The sequence below is a fragment of the Rosa chinensis genome, chromosome 2 (assembly GCF_002994745.2).
Source record: "Rosa chinensis cultivar Old Blush chromosome 2, RchiOBHm-V2, whole genome shotgun sequence".
NCBI classification, from domain to species: domain Eukaryota; kingdom Viridiplantae; phylum Streptophyta; class Magnoliopsida; order Rosales; family Rosaceae; genus Rosa; species Rosa chinensis.
The window spans coordinates 10,987,000-11,011,533 of NC_037089.1; the positions used below are offsets into that span (position 1 = coordinate 10,987,000).

The 24,534-nt window shown below is 39.3% G+C and overlaps 1 protein-coding gene and 1 long non-coding RNA gene across 2 annotated transcripts; one reads left to right on the forward strand and one right to left on the reverse strand.

Moving 5' to 3' along the window:
• Nucleotides 1–11,307: 11,307 nt before the first annotated feature.
• Nucleotides 11,308–14,688, forward strand: LOC112185533 (aspartyl protease family protein 1). Its single transcript, XM_024323797.2, has 10 exons — nt 11,308–11,755; nt 11,861–11,996; nt 12,341–12,573; nt 12,718–12,942; nt 13,068–13,203; nt 13,303–13,376; nt 13,457–13,538; nt 13,619–13,682; nt 14,177–14,248; nt 14,341–14,688. The coding sequence occupies exons 1-10, from the start codon at nt 11,442–11,444 to the stop codon at nt 14,538–14,540; spliced, it is 1,536 nt and encodes a 511-aa protein (XP_024179565.1). The 5' UTR covers nt 11,308–11,441; the 3' UTR covers nt 14,541–14,688.
• Nucleotides 14,689–18,617: 3,929 nt separating this feature from the next.
• LOC112185535 lies at nt 18,618–20,948 on the reverse strand. Its single transcript, XR_002930314.2, has 3 exons — nt 20,464–20,948; nt 19,144–19,189; nt 18,618–18,928 (listed from the first exon to the last, which is right to left on the reverse strand). It is a non-coding gene; the product is annotated as an uncharacterized LOC112185535 (long non-coding RNA).
• Between the last annotated feature and the right edge of the window lie 3,586 nt (nt 20,949–24,534).

Sequence of the window (24,534 nt, forward strand, 5' to 3'; positions counted from 1 at the left end):
GAGTATCATCGTTGGATTTCCGATGTGGAAACTGCCTTTGTGGCAAAAGACTACACTGCCACCATTACTGGCCCCAAAGATGATGAACCATCTAATAAGGTGAAAGCAAATGTCTTAATATTTCTGAGGCAACATATTGATCCTAGCCTACGCTGGGAGTACCTTCAGTTGAAGACACCCAAAGAACTGTGGGATGCCCTTAAGGGACAATTTGAGAACATTCATGACATTTTACTCCCAGAACTGACAGTTCAGTGGAATGAAATCCGCTTGCTTGACTACAAAAGGGTAAATGACTTCAACAAGGACATGTTGCACCTAAAGGCACGTCTCAATTTATGTGGAAAAGAACTCACAAAAGATGATATGATCCAGAAGACTCTTTCCACTTTTCCTACTTCAGCACTTATACTAGCGAACCAGTATAGGCTGGAATATGACAACAAAAGAATCACAACATTCAATAAGCTGATCAGCCTACTGCAAGTGGCTGAGAGACATAATGAGGTTCTCTTGAACAACAATGTCAGACCCACTGGGACAAAGAAAATTTCCGAGGCTAATTATGGCAAAGAAAAAGGTGAAAAGAACTCCAAAGCAGAGGGGGTTGGATGTGCTGATCCCTACCCATGTGGCAACAATGCACCACGTGGCAAGGGACGTGGGGTCGTGTAGTATGGGTCGTGGAGGCCCTCCCAATGTATGGCGCAGAGATGGCAGTGCTGGCCCAAGTGGTCATGGAAACAAGGTGCTAAGGCACCTAAGAACCCTTCCGTCAAACAGGAAAGAGTTGACAAATTAGATTTCTGAACAAGACCTTGATTTGATTATCATTGGCTTATTAATAAATTTCAGATTTTATTCTGAAGCAACTGAATTTATTCAAATTTATTTACTACACATATTTACATGGTTCGAAATAGCACTATAAAGATGTAAAACAATACATCTAGAAAAAGAAAAATTATTTAAATGAAAAGATTATCATTCTACCTAAAATAGAAATACTCTAAAGAATATGAGATATATTTAATGTCAATGTTGAGAGAAAATCTGCACACTGTGAGCGTAAATGTCACCCAACATAATTTCACTCGTATTCATTTAGTGAATAGAGTTTTAATTATTTCGGGTTCGACCCATTTAAGACAGAATGTGTCTCTTAATTATATTCCCTTATTACAGGAAAACACCCTTTGATTCCATTTATGAAGAAACCAATTGTGGATGTGTGTTTGTCTATTTGTTTTTGCGGCTGCACCCAGATATTTGAATGGGTTGCCTACGTACCCTTGGAGAGGGATCAAGCCACTCGTAGTTCAAGATTTCCAATGGGTGAATGACCCATTGGAGGGTATTGCTTTTTGGAATAGGAATAGTGTTTGGACGAATTTGGTGTGAGTGAACCAGGGATTCGATTTGTTTTGGATTTGTTTGGGGAGGCTATGACGTTTCCTGGTGTATGGCGGAATTGGACTGATGCGGCCAGGGATTCGGATTGGATGAACCAGGGAGTCAGGGATTTTATTTAGAAAGGCTGTGACGTTTCCTGGTGTTTGGCAGAATTTGACTGATGAGGTCAGAGATTCGGATTGGACGAACCAGGGAGTCATGGATTTTATTTGGAATTGCGGTTGCATCTAGGGGGTCGCTAGATTTCCTACATACCCTCGGGGAGGGATCAAACCGTTGTAATTCTTGAGATTTGTATTTCTAGTGTTGGGAGAATTTGACTGGAGTCAGTGATTCAATTTAGGACTGGTTGAATTTGACTGGTGGAGTCAGAGATTCTGTTTGGATTTGTGGTTGCATCTAGTGGGTTGCTAGATTGCCTACGTACCCATTGTGGGATCAAACCAACCGTAGTTCACAGGAATTTGTATTTTTGGTTTTGTACCGACTTTTGTGTTTGACGGATGTAAATATATTTTTTTTTCTGAATCCGTCGAATGTATTTCTTTTGCAGAGATTCAAATCGTAGAGCGTCTGTCAATCTGATTTGGGCACCCAGTATGCCGAATTCGTAATGGGTCGTGGAATGGGCTTTTGTGTTGTCAACGAACTTGGCCGGACCCGAACATCGAAATAAACCGTTTAGAAATGGGCTTCAAGATGTGTAGGTGGGTGATTCCGGAAGCCCGTGGATGGACACCCATTAATTTATATCCATACCCAATTTGAGCCTAATGTCTTGGGCCATCTGTTAAAGGCCCTGCAGCAGGCATACTCCCCATCTCAGGTAACTCGATAACCTCTGTCTCTTTTTTTGGGGAATATCTCTGGCAGTCTAAGATGGAGATCGAACTGGAGACAGAAACCGGCTGTCAGAGTTCAAAACGGAGAAGGAGTTGTGCTATAGATGGATTGAACTCAATGTCCAGATTCTGCACTGGATTTTCTGCGTTTGAGATTGGGTAATGGCTTCGATCCTCTCACTTCTCCTCTGTACCTCCAATTTCTTGTTTGTGTACTGACTGGCTTTAATCAATCTTACCCAGATCTGCTGCTGCGGGTTTATTTCCAATTACGGTACTTGGTCGATTAGTCGTGTGCAGGAACGAAAAGCAGGTGCAATTCTTCTTCTGGTAATAGACTGGTACGACCCTTCTATGAATGGCACGATCGATCAAATATGCTTTTAGACCACCGTTTCAGGTTTTGACTCAATTACATCTCTTTTCAAAGGCCTGGAAATTGGCCATCATCGTTTTTTTCATGCCTTTCATTCTCTGACCCGTGCCAAATGTTCTAGTCTTGGTCTTTTGCATCGAGATAATTAACCTTGCTGCAATTAGTTATGTCACCCTTTGTCTTCTAGCTTGCAAGATTGAATTAACTAATTGTATTATGCTTGCCACCGTTTGACTGTGCAAGTTCCAGGTTGAATATTCAAACCAATGCTTCTTGTCTTCTTGCTTATGACATACAGCAAGTTCAAGTTTGAATTCTTGTTTAAACAATTAAGCTTGCTTCCATTGTTTTGTCTTCTTGTTTGTCAATCACGCCACCACTTCAAGAAACAAAGCAAAGCTTAATTAATCTTTCTTTTGCTTATGAGCATCTGGACCTTGTCCAGTCCCTTTTGTATTTCTTTAATATAAACTCTTTTGCAGGTTTCCATTATTTCATCACCGCCAAGCTTTGTCATGCAATTTTGTTTGAAACGTGGTCGTAAAGGATGAGACTTTGAGAGACAGACTTTTGTTCGACTCAGTTTCTATTTGCTGACTATAGCTTCGACATTGGCTTCAAGGAATATTTGTGTGATGGTCATGACCATCCATGACTTTGGCTGTTCGTGAACAACCTCCGTTAAAGCGATAACAGCGTCATCCTTTGGAGGAATTTAGCATTGAAGCTGGGCTGTTCATGAACAACCAAATATTTCAATGCGTTAAGCTTGCATCACCATTTGGGAGGGATTTTGAGCATGAAACTCGGCTGTTCATGAACAACCGCCCTTGTTTCAATGCTTCAGGCCTCGGAGCATTTGGGAGCAGCAAGAACATCCTTTCGATGAGCTTAGGAGAACTCTAATAATTGTGGTCGTTCATGAACGGCCTATTAGAGTTTTGGAGGGCCACAAGACATATGAGGATTACTTGGAGAAGGTTGTATCACAGGGAAGGCAGACTTGTTTTTCCTGTCATTGACATAATCTGGGAAATTTTGTCTATGAAAAATTAACCATAATGTAGCCTTATACCTGCAGACTTTCTTCCTCTTTCTCTTGTAACTAAACGTAGCTTCACTGCGTAGTTGTACCTCCTTTTCCCCTTTCCGCTCTCTGTATTTCTGCTCTGTAACTTTTTCTCCTCTGTCGCCTGTATCTTTGTATTTCTCTCCCCCCTCTGTGTATTTCTTTTCACGTTGCCACCTCTATATAGCAGTAGTTGGATAAGTGTAGCTGGGTAGCTGATAACCCTTTCCAACTTTGTATTTGAATTTGAATGAAAAGTTTATCTCCAGCTGTTATCTTCACATTTGAATTGGTCAAGCACTTAACCAACACTTGAATAGTCAAAGCTAGCAGAACATGTATCCTTGACGTCAGTTGTACTTATCAAAACTCAAAGACCAAAATTTTGAATAGCAATTATCCTCATTTGCTGGATATTCAAACTTTAAGCTTATCAATCAGAGATGTATGAATGTATTTCTTTTTTTCTTGGTCTCGCAACAGCTTGTACAAGCGTATAATTGTGCACCAATATTTGGTGTGATGCCCCCCCACCTTTCTGATCTAAAAAACCATCACCATATAATTTTTGGACTTGTGATTTTTTTTTTTGGTTTCAACAGTCACAGATGCTCTGTATGTACCAAGAGCTAATCGAACCTTGTTAAGTTTCAAAGATATTCGTGCCAACAGTTATCATGTAAAAACACACTGTGAGAATGGAACTGAATACCTTTTATATTACCTCTAATGAATGTGGAAGGAAACGCATTTTAGAGAAACTTATGAGTCAATCTAGTGGATTGTACCTCACTACAATTCGGATCATTGAATCATATGCTGCCACCAACAATGAAATGTGGGACACTGACTCATACAGGCTTTGGCATGACTGCCTAGGGTAACCCGGTCGTGACATGATGATCCGTATTTTAAAGAACTCATATGGACATCCCTTCTTTCGAGTGAAAAATAAAATGGGAGAAAAATCAGCCACACTGCAAGCATGGTTCTAAAAATCGGCCTAGGCGGCGTCTAGGCGCTAGGTGGAGGTTGCCCGATTTGATTTTGGTCTAGGCGAATGGTTTGGGCGCTGGGGTCTCAGGCGGCCACCTAGGCGGTCTAGGCGGAGGTTGGGCAGTCCTAGGCGTTAGGCGTTAAGCGCTAGGCACTTGGCTTTCTCAAATTTTCAGTCTTCTCGATCGTCATTGCAGCAGCAAGGCGGCAATCCTTGACTCTTCTCTGTCAGTTGGCGCCCGACCCATGTCGATACGGTGAGGATCGGCCTCTTCAGATCCCTCATGGGGTTGAAATTCGTCACCTCTCTCTGGTTTATGCTTTTCTGGTTTCGCCGGAAAAGTGTTATTCAGTGAAGAAAGGGAGCGAAGATGAAGGGAACCAAATAAACAATTGATCAAGAAAGTGGGATTCGTCACCTTCTCTGTTTACCACCGTATATAGACTTTAAGAGATAAGACTAGACCCTTGAGTAGTTAAGAGTCATAAGACTAATGATAAACTAATTGAGGTAACCAAGAATATTAGATCAGCACGTTGCTAAAACAGAGGAGGTTGCATAGGTTCTTAGTAAAATTAATATTTATTATTTAATTAGAAGTGATAGTTAGTTAGTTACCAATGAGATAATGTGAGAACGAGTAAAATGGCCTCGGGTTACCGCCCAACTAGCACCTAGCGTTTTTCAGAACCTTGACTGCAAGGTGTCGGTCCTAGTACTGCTCAAATGCAGCCATTGCCTTCTGAAGTACCAGAAGCACTACCTCCCTCCCATTATGCCTCATTGACTATTTCAAAGGCACATCACTCGTTTTGCAAAGCCTACTTTTTAGCAAAAACAGGATCGAGACCTTCCTATGCTAAAGACACAAAACAAAACATTCCATTCTTACAAATGATACAAGAAAATATCTGTGGACCTATCCATCTAGAATGCGGACCATTCAGGTACTTTATGGTTCTAGTGGGTGTTTTAACACGTTGGTCATATGTCGCTTTATTGTCCACAAGAAATGCTACACTTGCAAAACTCCTAGCATAAATTATACGTTTAAGGGCTCACCACCCTGATCATCCTATCAAGTCTATAAGGCTTGATAACGCTGGAGAGTTTACATTTGATGATTATTGCATGTCTATTGGGATCGATGTAGAGCATCCTGTACCCCATGTGCATACACAAAATGGTCTCGCAGAAGCCACCATCAAAAGGCTACAGATGGTGGCTAGGGCACTGGTTATGCTCACCAACCTGCCTATATCTGCCTGGGGTTAAGCAATATTGCACGCAGCTTTACTTATTCGTTTCAGGCCCACTGCTAGCCAACCATTTTCTGCGTACCAGTTGGTAACTAGATATGAGCCTGACATTTCACACTTAAGCATATTTGGTTGCGCAGTATATGTGCCTATTGCCCCCACCCCCACAGCACACCAAAATGGGTCCTCAGAGACGATTAAGTATTTATGTTGGATACGAATCCCCAACAATTATCCGCTACTTGGAACCCTTGACAAGCAATCTCTTTACAGCTAGATTTGCGGATTGTCACTTTGATGAGACAGTCTTCCGGTCGTTAGGGGGAGATAGGAAAAAGGATTTTCAAAGGGAACGACAGGAATTGTCGTGGTTTGTCCCCACTCTGTCTCATTTTGATCCCCGCACTTCACAATGTGAAAGTGAAGTGAAAAGAATAATCGATCTTCAGAACGTAGCAGATTCGATACCTGATGCGTTTACTGATATCACAAAAGTGACGAGATCACATAGACTAGCTGCAAATGTGCCTGCAAGGTTAGAAGTCCCTAACAAGGGGCACGGTGCCACAGATAGAGGCACTGCAACCACACTTAGTGGAGGTGTGGTTGAGGCCGTGGCTCTCCAATGGAAGAGGAGGAGGCCACTTGGTTCGATTGACACTTACCCAAGGAAGAAGAGGGCGAGTAAGGCACAAACCGATCCATTAATCATCAATGTAGATAATCCCTCTCATGAGATTGTCTCTGATTATAGTTATGTCCATGAATCAATACTGGAGGACGCTCCGATGTTTGAAATGATTCCAGAGGACAAAAAAATCTCAATGGATTATGAGAGTGCATATGAGTTGACAGAAAGATCTTCCATACACATTGATGATGTATTTGCATACACTGTTGCTCAAGAAATCATAGAGCACGATGATATCGAACCACGCTCTGTTGCAGAATGTCAACAAAGAGCAGATTGGCCTAAATGGAAAGAAGCAATCCAGGCAGAACTAGATTCTCTGGCAAAGAGACAGGTATTTGGTCCGGTAGTGCTAACCCCACCAAGTGTAAAGCCTGTAGGACATAAATGGGTCTTTGTCAGAAAGCGTAATGAGAAGAATGAAGTCCTGAGGTACAAGGCTGGCCTTGTGGCGCAAGGTTTCTCACGACGCCCGGGAATTGACTACGAGGAGACATACTCTCCCGTAATGGACTTTATAACGTTCCGCTACTTAGTTAGCTTAGTAGTTTCCGAAGGACTAGAAATGCAGCTCATGGATGTAGTTATTGCATATCTCTATGGGTATCTTTTATATATATATATATGAAAGTTCATGGATGTGGTTACTGCATATCTCTATGGAGATCTTGATTCAGAGAAAGAGAGTGATATATATATATATATATATATATATATATATATCTAAACCATTGAGTGCGTATGTAATTAGTTGAAACGCTCACTGTACGGATTGAAACAATTCGGGCGGATGTGGTATACCCGTCTAAGTGACTACTTGATTGGGAAGGGATATAAGAACGATGAATTATGCCCCTGAGTATTCATAAAGAAAACAAGTTCTGGATTTGCAATTGTAGCAGTATATGTCGATGATATGAACATAATAGGTACTCTTGATGAAATAAGAGAAACTGCGAGCTACTTGAAATCCGAATTTGAGATTAAGGATCTTGGGAAAACTCGATTCTTTCTAGACCTTGAACTAGAACACCGAGTTGTGGAATACTAATCCACCAGTCTGCGTATGTCCAAAAGATGCTCAAGCGATTTAACAAGGACAAAACGCATCCTGCTAGCACTCCCATGATCGGTCAAAGTTTGGATGCAAGGAAAGATCCATTTCTTCCAAAGGAAGATGACGAAGAGGTGTTGGGAGCTGAAATTCCCTATCTAAGTGCAATAGACGCATTATTGTACTTAGCCCAATGTACTCGACCAGACATTGCATTCTCAGTGAACTTGTTAGCTAGATTTAGCTCAGCGCTAACGCAGCGTCACTGGAATGGTATCAAGAACATTTTTTGATACCTAAAAGGAACCATTGACTTGAGACTTTCTTTCCCTACAGAGAGACAAGAGGGACCGCAGATGGAACTGCAATCCCTAAAGGAAATGTTGATGGCCAAAGCGCCACTCACTACACCGAAAAGCCAAATGACTTTTTGGTTGGTTTTGCTGATGATGGGTACCTCTCTGACCCACATAAAGGTCGTTCCCAAACTGGTTATGTATTTACCATTGGGAACACGGAGATATCTTAGAGATCAACCAAGCAAACCCTTGTGACTACCTCCTCGAACCACTCAGAGATCATTGCTCTACATGAGGCAATTCGTGAGTGTGTATGGTTAAGAGCTATCATTACACATATTCGAGGGACTAGTGGTTTGAGTTCTACCACTGAAGAGCCTACTTGTATTTATGAAGATAATGCAGCTTGCATCGAACAGATGAAGCTAGGATATATCAAGGGTGATAATACAAAACACATATCGCTAAAGTTTTTCTACAATCAGCAACAACAGACCCTCCTCAAGATTCAAGTGAATCAAGTAAGGTCTGTGGAGAATGTGGCAGATTTGTTCACCAAATCATTGCCTAAGGCCATATTTGAGAAACATGTGAAAAGCATAGGAATGCGAAGACTTTCCAAGCTCCCTTGATTAATGTAAGTATCAGGGAGAGGTGTAGACACCAGGAGGAGTCTAACACACACATGTCATCCTCAAATGTAAAAGGTGCATTGTGCTCTTTTCCTTCGACCAAGGTGTATTTTTTGTCCCACATGGTTTTTATTGTTACTTGGCAAAGTTTTTAGTGAGGCAACAACTCATGCACCATTTCGTCTTTGACTTGGCACAAGGGGGAGTGTTAAAGGAAAAACACATTATGTGCCTTCGTCAAAGTGACTGACGGAGAGGAAATCAAGGAATTAGTGATTACTATCAATCAACAAGGATTACGGACAAATCAGCATTTAATGTCATCATTGTAATTGATATTTCCGTTGTAATTCTCTCCCTATATAAAGGGACTATGAAATGAAATGAGTAAACCAATTCCAATTCTCATTTTACTTTTACAGAAAGAGAGTAATAGATGCAAGAAAATAATAGGAAATGAAAATAAGAGAGAGATTCTTAGATAGGACAAACGTGCCACGTGGCGATAGGCCCGACCAATTGGTGTCTATGCAGAGGGGTGGTTTGGATATTTCAGCTTAATTAAGCATGAGTAGTTTCATATTACAATTAAAAATAGAGAAACATGACCGGTTGGGTATATCAGCCACGTGGCACGTTTGCCCTATCTAAATTTTTTTTTTAAATGAACAACTTTCCCATATTTTTGCCACTCCTTAGAAAGTGTTTCATTTGTTTTTTCTGTATCCCAAACACATAAAATGATTGATTTTTTTTTTCTCAAAACTCCAATTCCATGAACCAAAGGAGGCCTTAGTTTATACCTATTCCATCACCTTTGTTTCAATCCAAGTAAGAGAAACATCAAACAAATTGTTAACGATTTTCAGAAATATCTGGTTCTAGCTAGTGCAGATAACATCAAGACCCGCCCTTTTGACACAATTCCATAACAATTCAACATTTCTATGATAGTTGCAAATTCGAGACCAGATGTCCAAACAAAATCTGAGATTTTCTGGTTGAAAGAAAACCCCTAGTGGGAAAAGAATATGATTGCAATATCCTACTGTACATACTAGGGAAGTCTTCACTAGGTTTGGCACTATCGGTTGGGGCCCATCAGGACTCCCAGGTACTATGCCATGGGCCGGGTTCATGACCCACCATGGCGGGGCTCATGGTGGATGCCACCCCCGGGCACCCAGGGCCCGGGGCATGGCTAGCACAACCCATCTAATTACACAATAGAGGGCTGATAAGACATCAGGAGAGCAGCCTACGTCCCACATTGAAGATAGGGGAAACTCTTTTCCCATGCCCGAGTATTAAAGCATCAGTACAACTACCTTTTACGGGTAATAACTCCTTTATCCATTATTTACTTGATACTACATATTAGTTTCTCACTCAGGCATCGGAGAGATGTAAACCGTCTGGTACGGTTTACCCCTCTAACGCAGTATTCTTGATTCAGGATCTAGGAGTTGGATCGATATCCCTGACGGTATAGCATTCTGTGTGAGGTACCCGGAGAAAGCCACCAGAAACATTGGCGCGCCAAATAGGGGAGATCCATCATGACCGAGCCGGAAGAAACGGCAGGAGAGGGTAGAAGTGTCGTCCGAGCATTGATATTCTCTCCGGGTACTTCATCAGCAAAAACGCCAAGTGTCTCAATAATTTAGCATGCATGGAATCGAGCTTTCTTATCAATCTAGTTTCAAAAATGTATTAACTGTCTAAATAATATGGACAAACAAGAGAAAGTGAAAACCGTTGAAAAATTCCTCAAGAACTCTTGTGATGTTTTGTTTTGCTCCACTTTCATCATTAGTAGTTCACAAATCTCAACAATTGGCATATGAATATTGTCTTGGTCAAGTCCTCAATGACAAGGAATTCCCCATTGGCATTTGAGTATGTTCAACCCAACAAGTAAAAAGCAATTAAAACATTCTTTGGGTGCCATTGTATTAATTTTAGTGATGACCATGTGATTTACCGAAACTCTCACATTGAGTCATTGATGAATTAATGCTGAGTCTTCTAGTGTAATATGTCATTCTTTGGGTCTCATTTTTTTTTCTTTCTTTTTTCAATTGCAGCAATGCAATAGGTAGTCTCTCTTGTATAAGAAAAAAATAGGTAGTCTCTTATTAGATATTTATCTCAATTTATTTCAGCAAAATATATATATATATATATATATATGTATTTAATGAAAAGATATTGTGTATTGTGAATGAGGATAGTTTAGGAAGTTTGAGGTTGTGTTTCTAGTAAAATATTAAAATAAAAAAGTTAATGGGTTGTGTATCTAGTAAGAAATGTGTATCTATCATTTAGCAATGTGTAACCACTGCGAGTGGCCTAGTGGTTCTTGCCTAGTTGGGTGTGCTCCCCAATCTAGGTTCGAACCTCGAAGCTGTCAAAGTGGTCAGGTACTGTGCTGCAATGCACAGTTGAAGCATTTCACATGCGCCGAAGGGATTTATTTTGGGCCTAAGAAGCCTTTATGTTCCCCTTGACAAAATTAAAAAAAATCATTTAGCAATGTGTGAAATTACTAACCAGTGTTTGACCAAAAAAAGGAAAAACTACCGACCAGTAAAATGCATGAAACAGCAGGACGCACTTCATCCGCGAGTTCGTCTAACCCAAACTTCACATACCATATATCTCTGTCTCTCTCAACGGCGACTTGACTTTGGACTCAATACGCGTATCCTGAAATCCCTGGAGTCAATCCCTTCACACATGTATATACAACAAGAGCTACGTTTCAAAGTCATGCTTCCAATCCATTCCAGACACTTTCTCTGAAGCCATGGCCGCCTGGACTGGCAGAGCTTCTAGTAGCAACTCTACTCTCTTGCCTTTGTTAGTGATTTTCGTGTTGGGTTTGGCTTGTCGGAGCTGTGACGGGTTCGGGACGTTCGGGTTTAATTTCCACCACCGGTTCTCGGATCCCGTCACCGGAATTCTCGGCTACGATGAACTCCCACAAAAGGGGAGTCCTGAATATTACGCTGCCATAACCCACCGTGACCGGTTGATCCGGGGCCGCCACCTCGGCGAAACGAAGACGCCGCTTACTTTCGTTTACGGCAACGAGACTTACCGGATTCCCGCTTTTGGACAGTATGAGCCTTTCACCAACTTTTTTGATGACTTTCTGTGCACTTTGTTGTGTTAGAAATTTATAAAGATTAAATCTTTTGTTTCGGTTTTGGTCTGAAATTTCAGCTTGCATTATGCGAATGTTTCTGTTGGGACTCCAAGGACTTCGTATCTTGTGGCTTTGGATACAGGCAGTGATTTATTGTGGTTGCCGTGTGATTGTATCAGTTGTGTGAAGGGGGTTGATACATCACATGGAGAGGTAATATTGCTTAACTCAAACTGTGTTTTCTGGGTTGTGTTTGCTTTTGTTCATACACAAATGGTATGATCTGACTTGGAAAAGAAATATGTCATAACCTGTTTTCTGACATTTTGTAGTAGAGTAAGTTTGAAATTAAAAGCAAGAGATTTATCCAAGTAGCGTAGTAGTTTATCCGTGTTGAATGAATCACATGTGTTGTTCATCAAAATTTTCTGAGAGCTGGAGAAAAATACACCATCAGGATGGATTAACATTGTTGGTGAATCAGTGCATTTGATCATTGAGGGGATCAGTAATAAACAAGTTTTGATGCTATTTATGTCTTTGACAATTATCTACAGTTGGATTTTGACATTTACAGCCCGAATAAATCAACAACAAGCAAAAAGGTTCCTTGCAACAGCACATATTGCGAACAACAACAGCTGTGCTCTTCACCAAGTAGTGATTGTCCTTATTTTATTAACTATCTTTCTGCTAGCACTTCATCTTCTGGAATCGTAGTAGAGGACGTTTTGCACTTGACTACTGATGATGCTAAACTAAAAGGTGTCAAGGCGCCGATAGCCTTTGGGTAAGTAATTCTCTCATTTCTTCCCTAACTTTTTGTAATCGAGCATGCAGTGTTGCTACTGACTACTGAGTATATATATTCCTAGACATTTCAGTTTAAACTGGTTTAGGGAACTTCTGATGTTGATGCTCTACTCTATTGCAGGTGTGGTAGGTATCAGACTGGTACATTTTTAAGTGGGGCAGCTCCCAATGGTTTATTAGGGCTTGGTATGGATGGTGTATCCATTCCTAGCATGTTAGCAAAACAGGGGCTTGCTTCAAATTCTTTTTCCATGTGTTTTGGAATTAACGGAACTGGTAGGATCAGATTTGGTGATAATGGAAGTGTAGACCAACCAGAAACACCATTCTATGTCGGAGATAAATAGTAAGTGGTTAACTTAAATGTGCATATGCAGATGACAAGTGTACATACTTTGGAATTAAACTTTTTTTTTTTTAATTTAATATCATCAAAGTTTTACTAACCTTTTGCTCTTGAACTTGTACCAGTCCAACTTACAACATTACTGTTACTCAAATAGCCATTAATAAAAGTGTTGCTGATCTTGATTTCTATGCGATTTGGGATTCTGGTACCTCATTTACGTACCTAAATGATCCAGCTTACACCCAGATTTCTAATAGTGTAAGTAGTATAATTCTGTGTTTCATAAATATAATCTTGAGTTTCTGGTCTATCATATCAGTATTTTTATCATCTAAGTCACGTTTTCTCTTTTTTCAGTTCAACAGCGCCATCAAAGATAAGCGGGCTACCGATAATTCTGATCTCCCTTTTGAATATTGTTATACAGTCAGGTAATTCTATAGGAAGACAATCTTTGTTTGCAATTTTTATCTTTCAGAAACTCCAGGCACTAACTTAACTTTATGTGCAGACCAAATCAAACGTTGAATTTGATAATGAAAGGCGGAAAGCAATATAATGTTATTCATCCACTTGTAGTTCTTTTGGATGAGGTAATTTTCCTCTACTTTTAGCATTTCCAAATCCTGCTTATGCATCATATCATGCTAAACTTTACTATTCTGATCCCCAGGAAGGAAATATACTGTTCTATTGTCTGGGTGTTGTCAAAAGTGAAGATGTAAATATAATTGGGCGTGAGTATCTCTCTCTACACACTGCTGATCTCACAATTCATTTTTCATGCTCTGCTGTCATTCTGGAATGCTTACTTTCTATACCATTAATGCTCCTTTAATTATACTACCGAGATATTATAGTTTGTTGCACCCTCTGCGAGTTCTTTTTTAATTGATTAACTACATGATGTTTCTGGTTTTATGAACATCATGTGATAATTATTTGAATTCAATTATAGGAAACCTAATTAACTTCTGGTAGAAGGGGACAAGTTCAAGAATGATCCTTTTCTGTATCCCAAATGGTACTGATGAACATATGTAATTCTGAGAAACAATAACCTTGATTAAGAAACTGCTTGATGACAATCCAACACCCTTATAACCAGGTTTCACAGATATGTACCAGGGTTGATTTGTACCCCCTTATAATCATCACAGACAGTCAAATATATTTGTTCATGTTTTCAACAATTGTAGTGTACAATGTGGATTTACTGATCTTCATGCAGAAAACTTCATGACTGGTTACCGTATAATTTTTGATCGCGAGAAGATGGTTATGGGTTGGACAGAGTCTGATTGTAAGTCTTACTTCCATCCTTTACATAAACATCTCCTTAAACTATTTTTTCTGGTGTCATTACTCATTATTGGGATGTTTTCCTTCTATTAGGTTACCATGATGAGGAAACCTCAACTCTTCCTATCAATCCATCCAAATCTCCAGCCGCATCCCCCACGGTCTATCCAGAAGCAACAGTTAACACCACTTCTAAGATACCATCAGCCTCATCACCAAGTGATTCACCGAAATTGAACTCTTTTACTTGTGCACTCCTCATGGTTCTTTCTGCAATTTTTGCCACTGTTTAATTATTCTTTATGGGTGCCAAGGTTTTATCGACCCTGTATCATATGTATTCATAATCATAGGCATTTGTTCCGGGTACAATACACAGAAAACTGGAAATTGACTTCAAATTTTTGGTATACAAAACTGACGTCAACGCCGGGTTATACATATGCTATTGGCTGTTGACCAAACAGCAGTTGTTTTTGTTTTTTCTTCTATTACAGAAATGAAAGTATATGACTTGGTTTCTTCTTCTAACATAGGTATCATTTTCAACACACATAGCCTATAGAAATAAGGGTTGGGCTTTGGATTTGGTTGTTGGGCCATCTCAAATTTTCTTGGGCCGGATATCACCACTTCTGGACAAACTATATTTGAGGCAAATGTAATGAAATAAATAAGAAAAGGGCTATAGGCTTACAGAAAAGCATGGTTGAAAAAAATTTCATGATTTCTGACTGTATCTCATAAATAACAGAAGCTACACAGAAATACTTAAGAACAAAGCCCTCTACATGTGATCTTACTGTATCTCATAACAAGGGAAAAAGAACCAAAACTGCCTTCTGCCAGAAGAATAAAATTTTATATTGCAAAAGACAAAAGGTGAGATAGATTATCATGAATTGACCTGAGCAGATGTGCTTGATTACTAAATCCGCCCACTCGGAATTCTATTTCTTCGCATGATGCTTCGGCCAATGAAGAGATATGCCCTTGGTTTCAATATCAGTTTCATTTTCGTCCAACTTTGGCCTTCTTCTTAACTGGTTGTACTATGGTTTGGGGATCCTGCTCAACTTTTGTGTCCTTTTTACCTGGGAATTGCAAAATTTCCTCTTTGTTTTTGAGGGCGTGGCTTTCATCTTAATTGATTTGATTAATGAAGATTTATCTATCGTTGACGAGAAACCCTTGGATTGTACTTTTACTTCCCTTTCTGGCACTTCTTCTGGGTCACCCTTCTGCTGTCCTAGTGCTGCCTGCCGGGCATATGTTGCACTCCTGCAAAACCCAAACCACATGTCTTTGTAATCAATATTCACAGACAATAAATGAAAAGTATTAGAGTAACTATTGGAGCCATAATTCGAAGTTTTGAACCAAAGAAGACCATTGACTTGTATATCTTTCAAAATCTTCACCAAGATCCTGGTATATACAGATTAATAATTGCTTGTCATAATATCAAGAAAACCGAAGGGAGATTACCTTTTGAATTGCGGAACTGTTGGATCCATGGCAAAGAGGGGTGAGGTGAACATGACAGCAAAGCGTGTATCTTCCAAATCAGCAGTTGGTAATTTGTTCTCCTCCGGAACTTCCTTACCCTTCTCTCCCTTCGCCTTTTTACGTTTCAAATTGTATCCCTTTACACCTTTATCTGCTCCATTGTCATCAGCAAGTAATATAACTCGAGCTCATTTCTACTTGCTTCTGCTTCCTTTTCCATATCTTGGCGCTGCTTTTCTTCTTTGTTACTTTTACCCCGAGACTCTTTTTTACTCTTTTTAACTGAAGGTTCTTCAATGAAGAAATCATCTGGCTCTTCTTTTGCTTCTTGATCAGAATCACAACTCTCATCTTCTGATGAATCATTAGACCTATTTCTCTTAGCCTTCTTTTTCTCACGTCTTTTTCTGAGATTGGCATCCTAAACTGTTCTGATTCCTATCCTTCTTTTCGAGAATGCGCTTCCTTAAATCCTCTAAGCCAGTATTGAAGGTGACCTCCATATCCTGGCCATCCTTAAAGCACGGTACATATCTCTTTTCTTACTCTTTTTATCAGGCTTATCCTCTGCATCATCTTCAGCCTCATCCTCGGCCTCATCACTTTCACTCTCGTCAGAAACCGAAAACTCCTTCATTTCCAATTCATCAAGTAGTAAAGATATAACCCTAATGTCTAACAATAATTATATATTAGCTGATAGTAATTTAGTTGCTCCTTCAATCATATTTGCAAGCCCTAAACTTTTCAGATTACTTTAACATAGTGTCCACTCAGATATGTGAAACTATTGTGAAATCCGCAAGAACGTAAAGAATTCACTACTAGCAAAACGGGCAACTCACACATATTTAAATTCACGGATGTCAGTATGTAAAAAGCGGTACCTACAATGCAAGCACGGAATGTTTTTCAGTTGCCTTCGGAGGGAGCGCTAATGCTCAACTCACACTGTTTTGGGAGTCCGTGTGAACCATTTCCACAGGTCCCACAATTTCTCCACATTCATTATTAATATTTAAAATATTTTTGAATTCTCACTTTGTGTCAAATGCCTCCACATTTCAGACATATACTTTTCTATGTGAAAAGAAAAATATCATTTAAAAAAAAATTGCTACTAGAAAAAAATATGACTAAATTCAGTTTACCCCCTCCAACTTAGGGGTAAACATCAAGTCAGTCCCTAAATTTTTTTTTTAATCAAGATCATCCCTGAAGTTCTGTTTTTCATCATCCGCGTCCAAATCACAAAATTCTCTCCGATCATGACGTCACTTGCTGAGTTGGCCCCGACATGGGGCCCCACTTTTCAGTTTTTGGGCCTCACTTTAGATGAAATGTGGAAATTACCCTCCTCTACCCCATACTATTTTCCTCGTCTCTCTTCCTCGGGTCCTCCTCCTCTTCTTCTTCTTTTTCTTTTTCTTCTCACTTCGCCGTCTCCACCCATTCACGGAGCTCACAGTCCGCGTCGCCATCCCACTTGGCCTCCACTTCTACTACCTCCTCCATCCACAACGCAAGCTCGCATCTAAGGACCACGCGCCTCCCTTCCCTCCCTCATCCTTCTCCGCTGCCATGCTCGACGACGCTTTGACCTCCAGCGACGACCTCGAAACCATCTCAGCACGCGGCAGCGGCCCCGATTCCGACTCATACAATCCATTCCTAAACTTCAAGTTCGAGTTTGTCTTCAGTGGAGACGACGTGGAGGAGGTGGGTTCCGGCGAGCTAGGCATGGGCCAGGCCGTGTTCGATGAGTAGGATTTTGTTGTCCAGGGTGGTGGTGTAGGCAGCCATGGTTGTAAAGCACAAGAAGACAAAGACAAAGATGATGAAGATGAAGGTCTCAGATTCGAGCAGCCCCATTTGGCCTTCCACCGACGAGATACCGACCTAAAAAACTCCCTCAATCAATTTTCCAAGGTAACCCATTTCTAAAGCTTTGATCTTTCTCTTCTGGGTTTCTTTCATTTTGGCTAAAGTTTCAATCTTTGGTTCTGGGCTTTTATTTTTTGTGTAGGTTTGCTCAGCTATAGAATTTGGGTTCTGAATCAGATCACTAAGTATCAGAATTCTTATTTGTTTTGTGTTTCTGTTGGTGGAATATAGTTTCTAGGTGGTTTCTTAAGCACAGGTGACAGTACCCGCCCCGGATTTCACCTTGAAATCCGAAGTGGCCCTGCGGGGCCCACCTTAGAAAAAATTCTACCAAAAATAGAACTTCCCCTAAAATGGGCCCCGCAGGGCCACTTCGGATTTCAAGGTGAAATCCGGGACGGGTCCTGTCAACAGGTTTGTTTTTCGAAGTTTGTACCTTGAGTCCTTGACTGAATTGAAGGTGAAGTGAAATCTGGTTTTATGGTTTGGGTGGTGGGGGGATGCCTTTGGAGAGTACAGAGAGTGGGTTTGGGGAGATTGGGAGATGAGGGAGAGGAGAGAGTGTGTAGTCGGAGACTGGTTTTGATGGTGAAGAGATTGAGAGCGGGAAGTGAGGTAGGAGAGGAGGGTTGTGTTGCGCTCATGGTGGCGGCTGAGCGGAGCTGCGAAGGGATTTGTGTAACCCCAAAGGGGGTTGTGGGATGTAGGAGAGGTCGAGAGGAGGAGGAGAGGATCAGAGGAGGGTAATTTCGACATTTCATCTAAAGTAAGACCCAAAAACTGAAAAGTGGGGCCCCATGTCGGGGCCAACTCAGCAAGTGACGTCATGATCGGAGAGAATTTTGTGATTTGGACGCGGATAATGAAAAACAGAACTTCAGGGATGATCTTGATTAAAAAAAAAATTTAGGGACTGACTTGATGTTTACCCCTAAGTTGAAGGGGGGTAAACTGAATTTAGTCCAAAAAAATATATATAGAAATTCACAACCAACCATTTTTTTAACATTTCAATACTTTATTCTCAATAAATTATACAAAGAAAATTCCACAACAGCAAAACTTGAAGTTTAGACTTTTAACTAGAAAGTGTCAACATTTATTTAAGGACTAAATTTAAAGGCATAGAAGATATAGTTGACATGATCATTATATCAACAAAGGATTAAGTCTGTTTTACAACAAAGGATGAAGTAGATCATGTTTGCTGATGTTCCAGTCAGTTCCACCATCTTGTAAACCTTCTAAGACCCTTTTCTTCCTCGTCATCCTGCTATAGATGACATAACTGCCAAATATGTTATAGTTGTTAAATCATTCTCAGTACTTATACACATAAGTGACATAACCATAATTTGAGCAAAAAGTAAGGTGCAGCAAAGAATACAGAAGCAAATAAGCAACAGAAAGGTCCCCTATCATGTTTTTACTATGTATTTTGCAAAAACCGAGAAGTGCAATTTGAAAAACAGTAGCTCATCTTGAAGCAAAATGAAACTATACCTGAAAATAAAGTGGCTAATCTGTAGCTTAAGGTCTTTGTTTGTACCTGCGAGATGAACATCATAAAATAATTAATGAATGGATAACTATTTAGTGTTAATATTCACTTAAGCCGCTAGGTAAAGCAAAGATATCAGTACATACATGAGTATACTGGAGTAAATATTATGCAGAAATAGAAATACTAATGCAAGCTAAGATAACAAACATGTACCATGAAATAAGTCTTTCTCCTTCAGTCTGTAATTCCAAATTATGGACAAATATGTTTAGAAAACATTTTGTAATCTTTATTAATGCTACGCATATCAATAACTACTCCAAATTTTTGAAAGGGAATACTCATTATCATCCTGCAAACTAAAGTGTTGTTTTAGGATCTTAAGGTTGAAAATCAAAAACGAAAGCTTGCAAAAAGAGTTTCAATAAAATTGAAGTTTATACTTTTCTACTGAAGGAAACATAATCTTACAGATTGCAACTTTGTTACAGAGAATGTCCAAACTTAAAGTCTCAAACTTTCAATCACAAACCTTGATACTTGATTCTAGTCTGTGATTTTATAGAGCCAATAAAATCAGTAAACCAAATATGTTTGATTAAGGACCTCGAAGATTGTAGGACCTACTATTATGCTAGACCTATTCAACAGAAACAGAACAGGAACACCAAAAGTGTATTACTATCATTCAAAAACAAAACAATGAGCTACTGAGGACTGAGGAGTCACACCACCAATGCAACCAAAAGTACAGTATAATAGTAATAAGTCTTAACTCTATTGAGAAGTTCCCTATATCAAACCCACTTTTCCCATTTCTTCTTATGAACCACATTGAATAAACCTTATCAAATCAGATAATTCAAATAAGTCTTAACTCTATCAAATAAGTCTTATGAACCACATTGAATAAACTTTACCAAATCAGATAATGCAACCAAAAAGATTCAATATATGTATGTAGCTACTGACTTACATATACAGGCATGCCTCATTAAATATATTCATTCATTCATCTCTTTGCTGCAGCTATGATAGAGACCAAAGGTGAATATCGTATATTCTAGCTTCTTACAGTTGTATATTCTGAGTTCTAACTAATATTATCATATATCAAAAGCGTATTCCGAGTTCTAACTAATATTATCATATATCAACATCTGATAAGACTCACAATACCTATTATATAACATTTTCCCACTATACTCAATCACATACCTATTATATAATCATCCAATTCAAGCACAAAACAATTGAAACAACCAAATTAATCAGTTCAATAACAAAAAAATTCATAAGAATATGGATTGTAAAGTTACCAATTAAAGAGAAGAAGAAGACGAAGAAGACATGGACGAAAAAGCACAAGCTTTTGATTCTCATGGCTGGAGATGGTGATTCCAATCTCAGCAGAACCTAAAACTTCGATGAAGGCGCGTGTGGCAATCGACCGGCGTCTATTGGAGACAAGGATTCATGGCTAAGACAATCGGCTTGGTCTGAACTCGTTGATGTCGGCGGCGTCTTGAGAAAGTGGTGGTGGTAACTTCGAGTAATGGTGCAATCTTTTGAGGTTGGGTGTGGTAAGGACCGGGTTTTGGTCATCTCTCTCCACTGCTCTTAATGGTGGTGGCAGTGTGAGATGCCGACCGTGGGCCGGCGTTGAAGCCAACAAAAACGGGAGTTTGTGAGGGAGAAAGAGAAAGAGAAAGAGGGACTGCAGCGGGTTTGAAAGGAAAGGAAAAGGAGGCCAAAAAGGATATTAGGGTTTAATCAGAGGCTGCGTGTTTTTCTAAAATATTTTTTAATAATACTTACAAATATCTGTGTGAGTTGTTTGTTTTGCCACTGTAATCGGTATGAGATACATTTACAACTCTAACAGATATCTGTGTGTAGTTAACTGGATCTTTCATACGGATATTCGTGTGTATGCTCAGTTCACACAGAAATCCGTATGAAACAATATTAGTCACAGAAGTCTGTCCTTCTATAATTTATTTAAGGGAAAATTTCACAAACAGTACACCAAGTAAATGCCACTAATAATTCTTATACACAAAGTTTCAAACCAAACATTTCGGTACACGAAATCTGAAACTCGACCCACTATCAGTACACGACGTCAATTTTTGACACCAAAATGTCCATTATGCCCTCAATTCTTTTTTTTTTTTAATAATTTTTTTTTTCTGTTATTTTTTTTTTCCTTCGTTTTTATCTCTTTCTTCTTCCTTCTTCCGGGCTCACTCCCTCGCTTCCAACGCCGCCCTTGCGAGGTGAGCTTCTCCCGCCGCTGCCACTCCGCCTCCACGTGGTTGAGCAGCGTGTCTCGGCCCAGCCCGGGTTTCCTGCCCTGTTTCTTCGGCGCTCTTTTCATCTGGCAGTCGGAATCTGCGAAGTCCGGGTTTGGGTTCGGAGCTCCGTTCTTCTTCTTGCTAGAACCAAAAACATGTTTCTTATCGTCATTGTACGAGCTGTGATCCTCTTCCTGCACGCCGGCAATGATGCCGATGTCAAAAATGGAGAAGTTCCGGTTGATGAACTCGAGCGGTCTTGTTTCCGGGTCGGGCTTATCCGACCCGAACAACGACTTGGTTTGCTGGATCAACCCCCAGTTCTCTCTGATCAAACCGGAGGAACCCATTTCAAGAACACCGTCGGAAGTTGGGATGCAGATCAAGGTCTCAATCCCGTGGATTTGGGCCTCTTTGGCTCTCTCGCAGTTGTTGAACTGAAGCTCGTGGGCCCCGCTCAGCCAGATTGAGGTCCCGGAGCCGAAGGCCTTGCCGGGAACAAAGCTGTCCCCAACGGCGAAAGATCGAGTGAGGGAGTGAGCCCGGAAGAAGAAAGAGATAAAAATGAAGGAAAAAAAAAAACAGAAAAAAAAATTATTAAAAAAAAAAGAACTGAGGGCATAATGGACATTTTGGTGTCAAAAATTGACGTCTTGTACTGATAGTGAGTCGAGTTTCAGATTTCGTGTACCAAAATGTTTGGTTTGAAACTTTGTGTATAAGAATTATTAGTAGCCTTTACTTGGTGTACTGTTTGCGAAATTTTCCCTTTATTTAACACACAAAAATAATTATTTTTAAATAAACTAATATATTATATGTACTGAAATCTGTGTGAATTTTAGTTCTAATGGATAACTGTGTGAGTAGATTATAAAATGTTTTAGTTTTCACACAAAAGTCTGTCTCTAATGTTTTTTCACACGGATTTCCGTGGTTATTGTTGCTGCATAAATTCTTATGGACCCAACCATACTTATTTCACACGGTTATTTGTTTGAATTGGTATTTCACACTGATATCTGTGACTTTTAAAAATCTGTGTCAATTAAATATGTGTGAGTTGTTTGTTTTGTAAGCAAGACAAGTAGACAACTGCAGATAGTTTCTACTGACTTGATCAGCAATGGATTTTCGTTTCAAGGTCCTTCCCCTCGGTTCATCCTCATCCCAAGAAATATCAATTTTACTTTGTTGCAGAGCTCTAGTTTGGAAGTCTAAACCAGCAATGAACGGAGGCGAATCGGGGATCATTGATGATGTTGTTATCCTCGTTCTTCTACTTCTTATTGTTCTTCGACCCCATGGCGGTGGTTTCAGATGAGGCTGGAGGGCTTAACCTACGTTCTTTCTAGGGTTTTAGGAAAACAGAAGTGACCTTAAATAAAAATTTACCCTGGAGTTCTCACCGGGAAAAGTTGTTACCAGAATTTATCAGGAAAAAGTTACCCTTGAAATCTGTTGAGCCTAATCGAGGCCGCACAAGCTAACTGACGTTTCGACCCAATCCAAATATATACGTGCCTCGAGACTTGTGGCCCAAATCCATAATATATCTATGGTACATTTTGTGGTTTGCTACTCACTACTAATATTCACCTGATCAGTAATTAACCAAGAGAATTATGTTCATAAACTCATGGATGTAATTCCAATGGTAGAAAGAATTATTCTAATTTTTTGTTGTTTTGTTTTTCACCTTTGGATTTATATCCAAAAATGGTTGAACATAATTTAATTTTGTCAGTTACTAAAAAGGTGAACACTATTGTGCTACTCACCGTTATCAAGTAAGGGGTCCTTCTAACATGAAAATTTAAAGACATGCTTAGTGTGTTCGTAACTAACTATCTATTGTATTGTTTCCAACAACATACATATGAATGTGGTATAAAAAACATGGTAATTTTTGAACAAAATTTTTCATTACAAATTTAGAAATTACTACTCTCACTTAGTGATTTTTTTATCCTTTATTTCAATTCTTCCATAATAATAGACTTGCTTATGTAAATAACTTATCAGAGGTTTAAATCGAAGACATACTCAATTCCATTATACACACTCATTATACATCGTTAAAATTTTCTAATTATCCTACATATTAAATTTAGCTTGAGTTCTCTTTTTATTTACAACCTCACATTATATATATAAACAATGGGAGTTTCTATTCATACCTCCAAAATTGGTATTTGGACCTCCTCACTTAATAGACCTCCAACTTACTTTTACAAATAACCAATATGCTATCTACACCTCCCTAATTTTCCCAAAATGCCAATTTCCCAAAAAAATCAATAAAAGTTTGTTTTTTTTTAGATTTTATTCATACCTCTGAAATTAGTAAATGGACCTCCTTCAATTTTTGAACAATTCACAATCCTATTTCCCCTTAAAAAAAAAAATATTCAGGTGGTGGTCTCTCTCTCTCACGTAATTTTGTCGCAATGTCACTCCTATTTTGTTTCTGTCATTCCATATGTATTTTTTAGTCTTTCTTCCATGTACAAGTGCATGTGATGTTGACTAGTTATATCAAAGCTAGATAGGTACTGTAGAACATATGAATGTGCATAATCATGTTATGATTGTTCAAAGTTCAAACATAAATACTCAAATTTCTGCTAGATAACTTGGTATAAATTTCTAAGTAAGAAACTGACAGAAAAAGAAGCTAAAACTAAGTATAAATTTCTAACTAGGTATTAAGCTTGATAGATTCTGTCTCACTTCTGACTCGGGGAGTAGAATCTCACCACCACGATTTACGTTTGAGAGATATAGAATAACTGTTGCTAATGATTTTAGGGTTTTTGTTGGAGGAGAAAGTTTTCTCCAAGTTGAAGACTTATAATTATTATTTTTTTCTCCCATCTTTTGTGTTTTTGTTGGTAATTTGATATGAGTTGACAAAGTCAACTATTACTTGGAAAAATATGGAGTTCCAAATACCAATCTTGGAGATATGAATAGAAGCTCCCATAAACAATATGCCTAAAAATCATGAACACTAGACATGTAGCCTAAAATCCCTCAATGACACAGACTTTCTTATGGCATTACTGTGTTCATATTTATTATTCAAGCTTT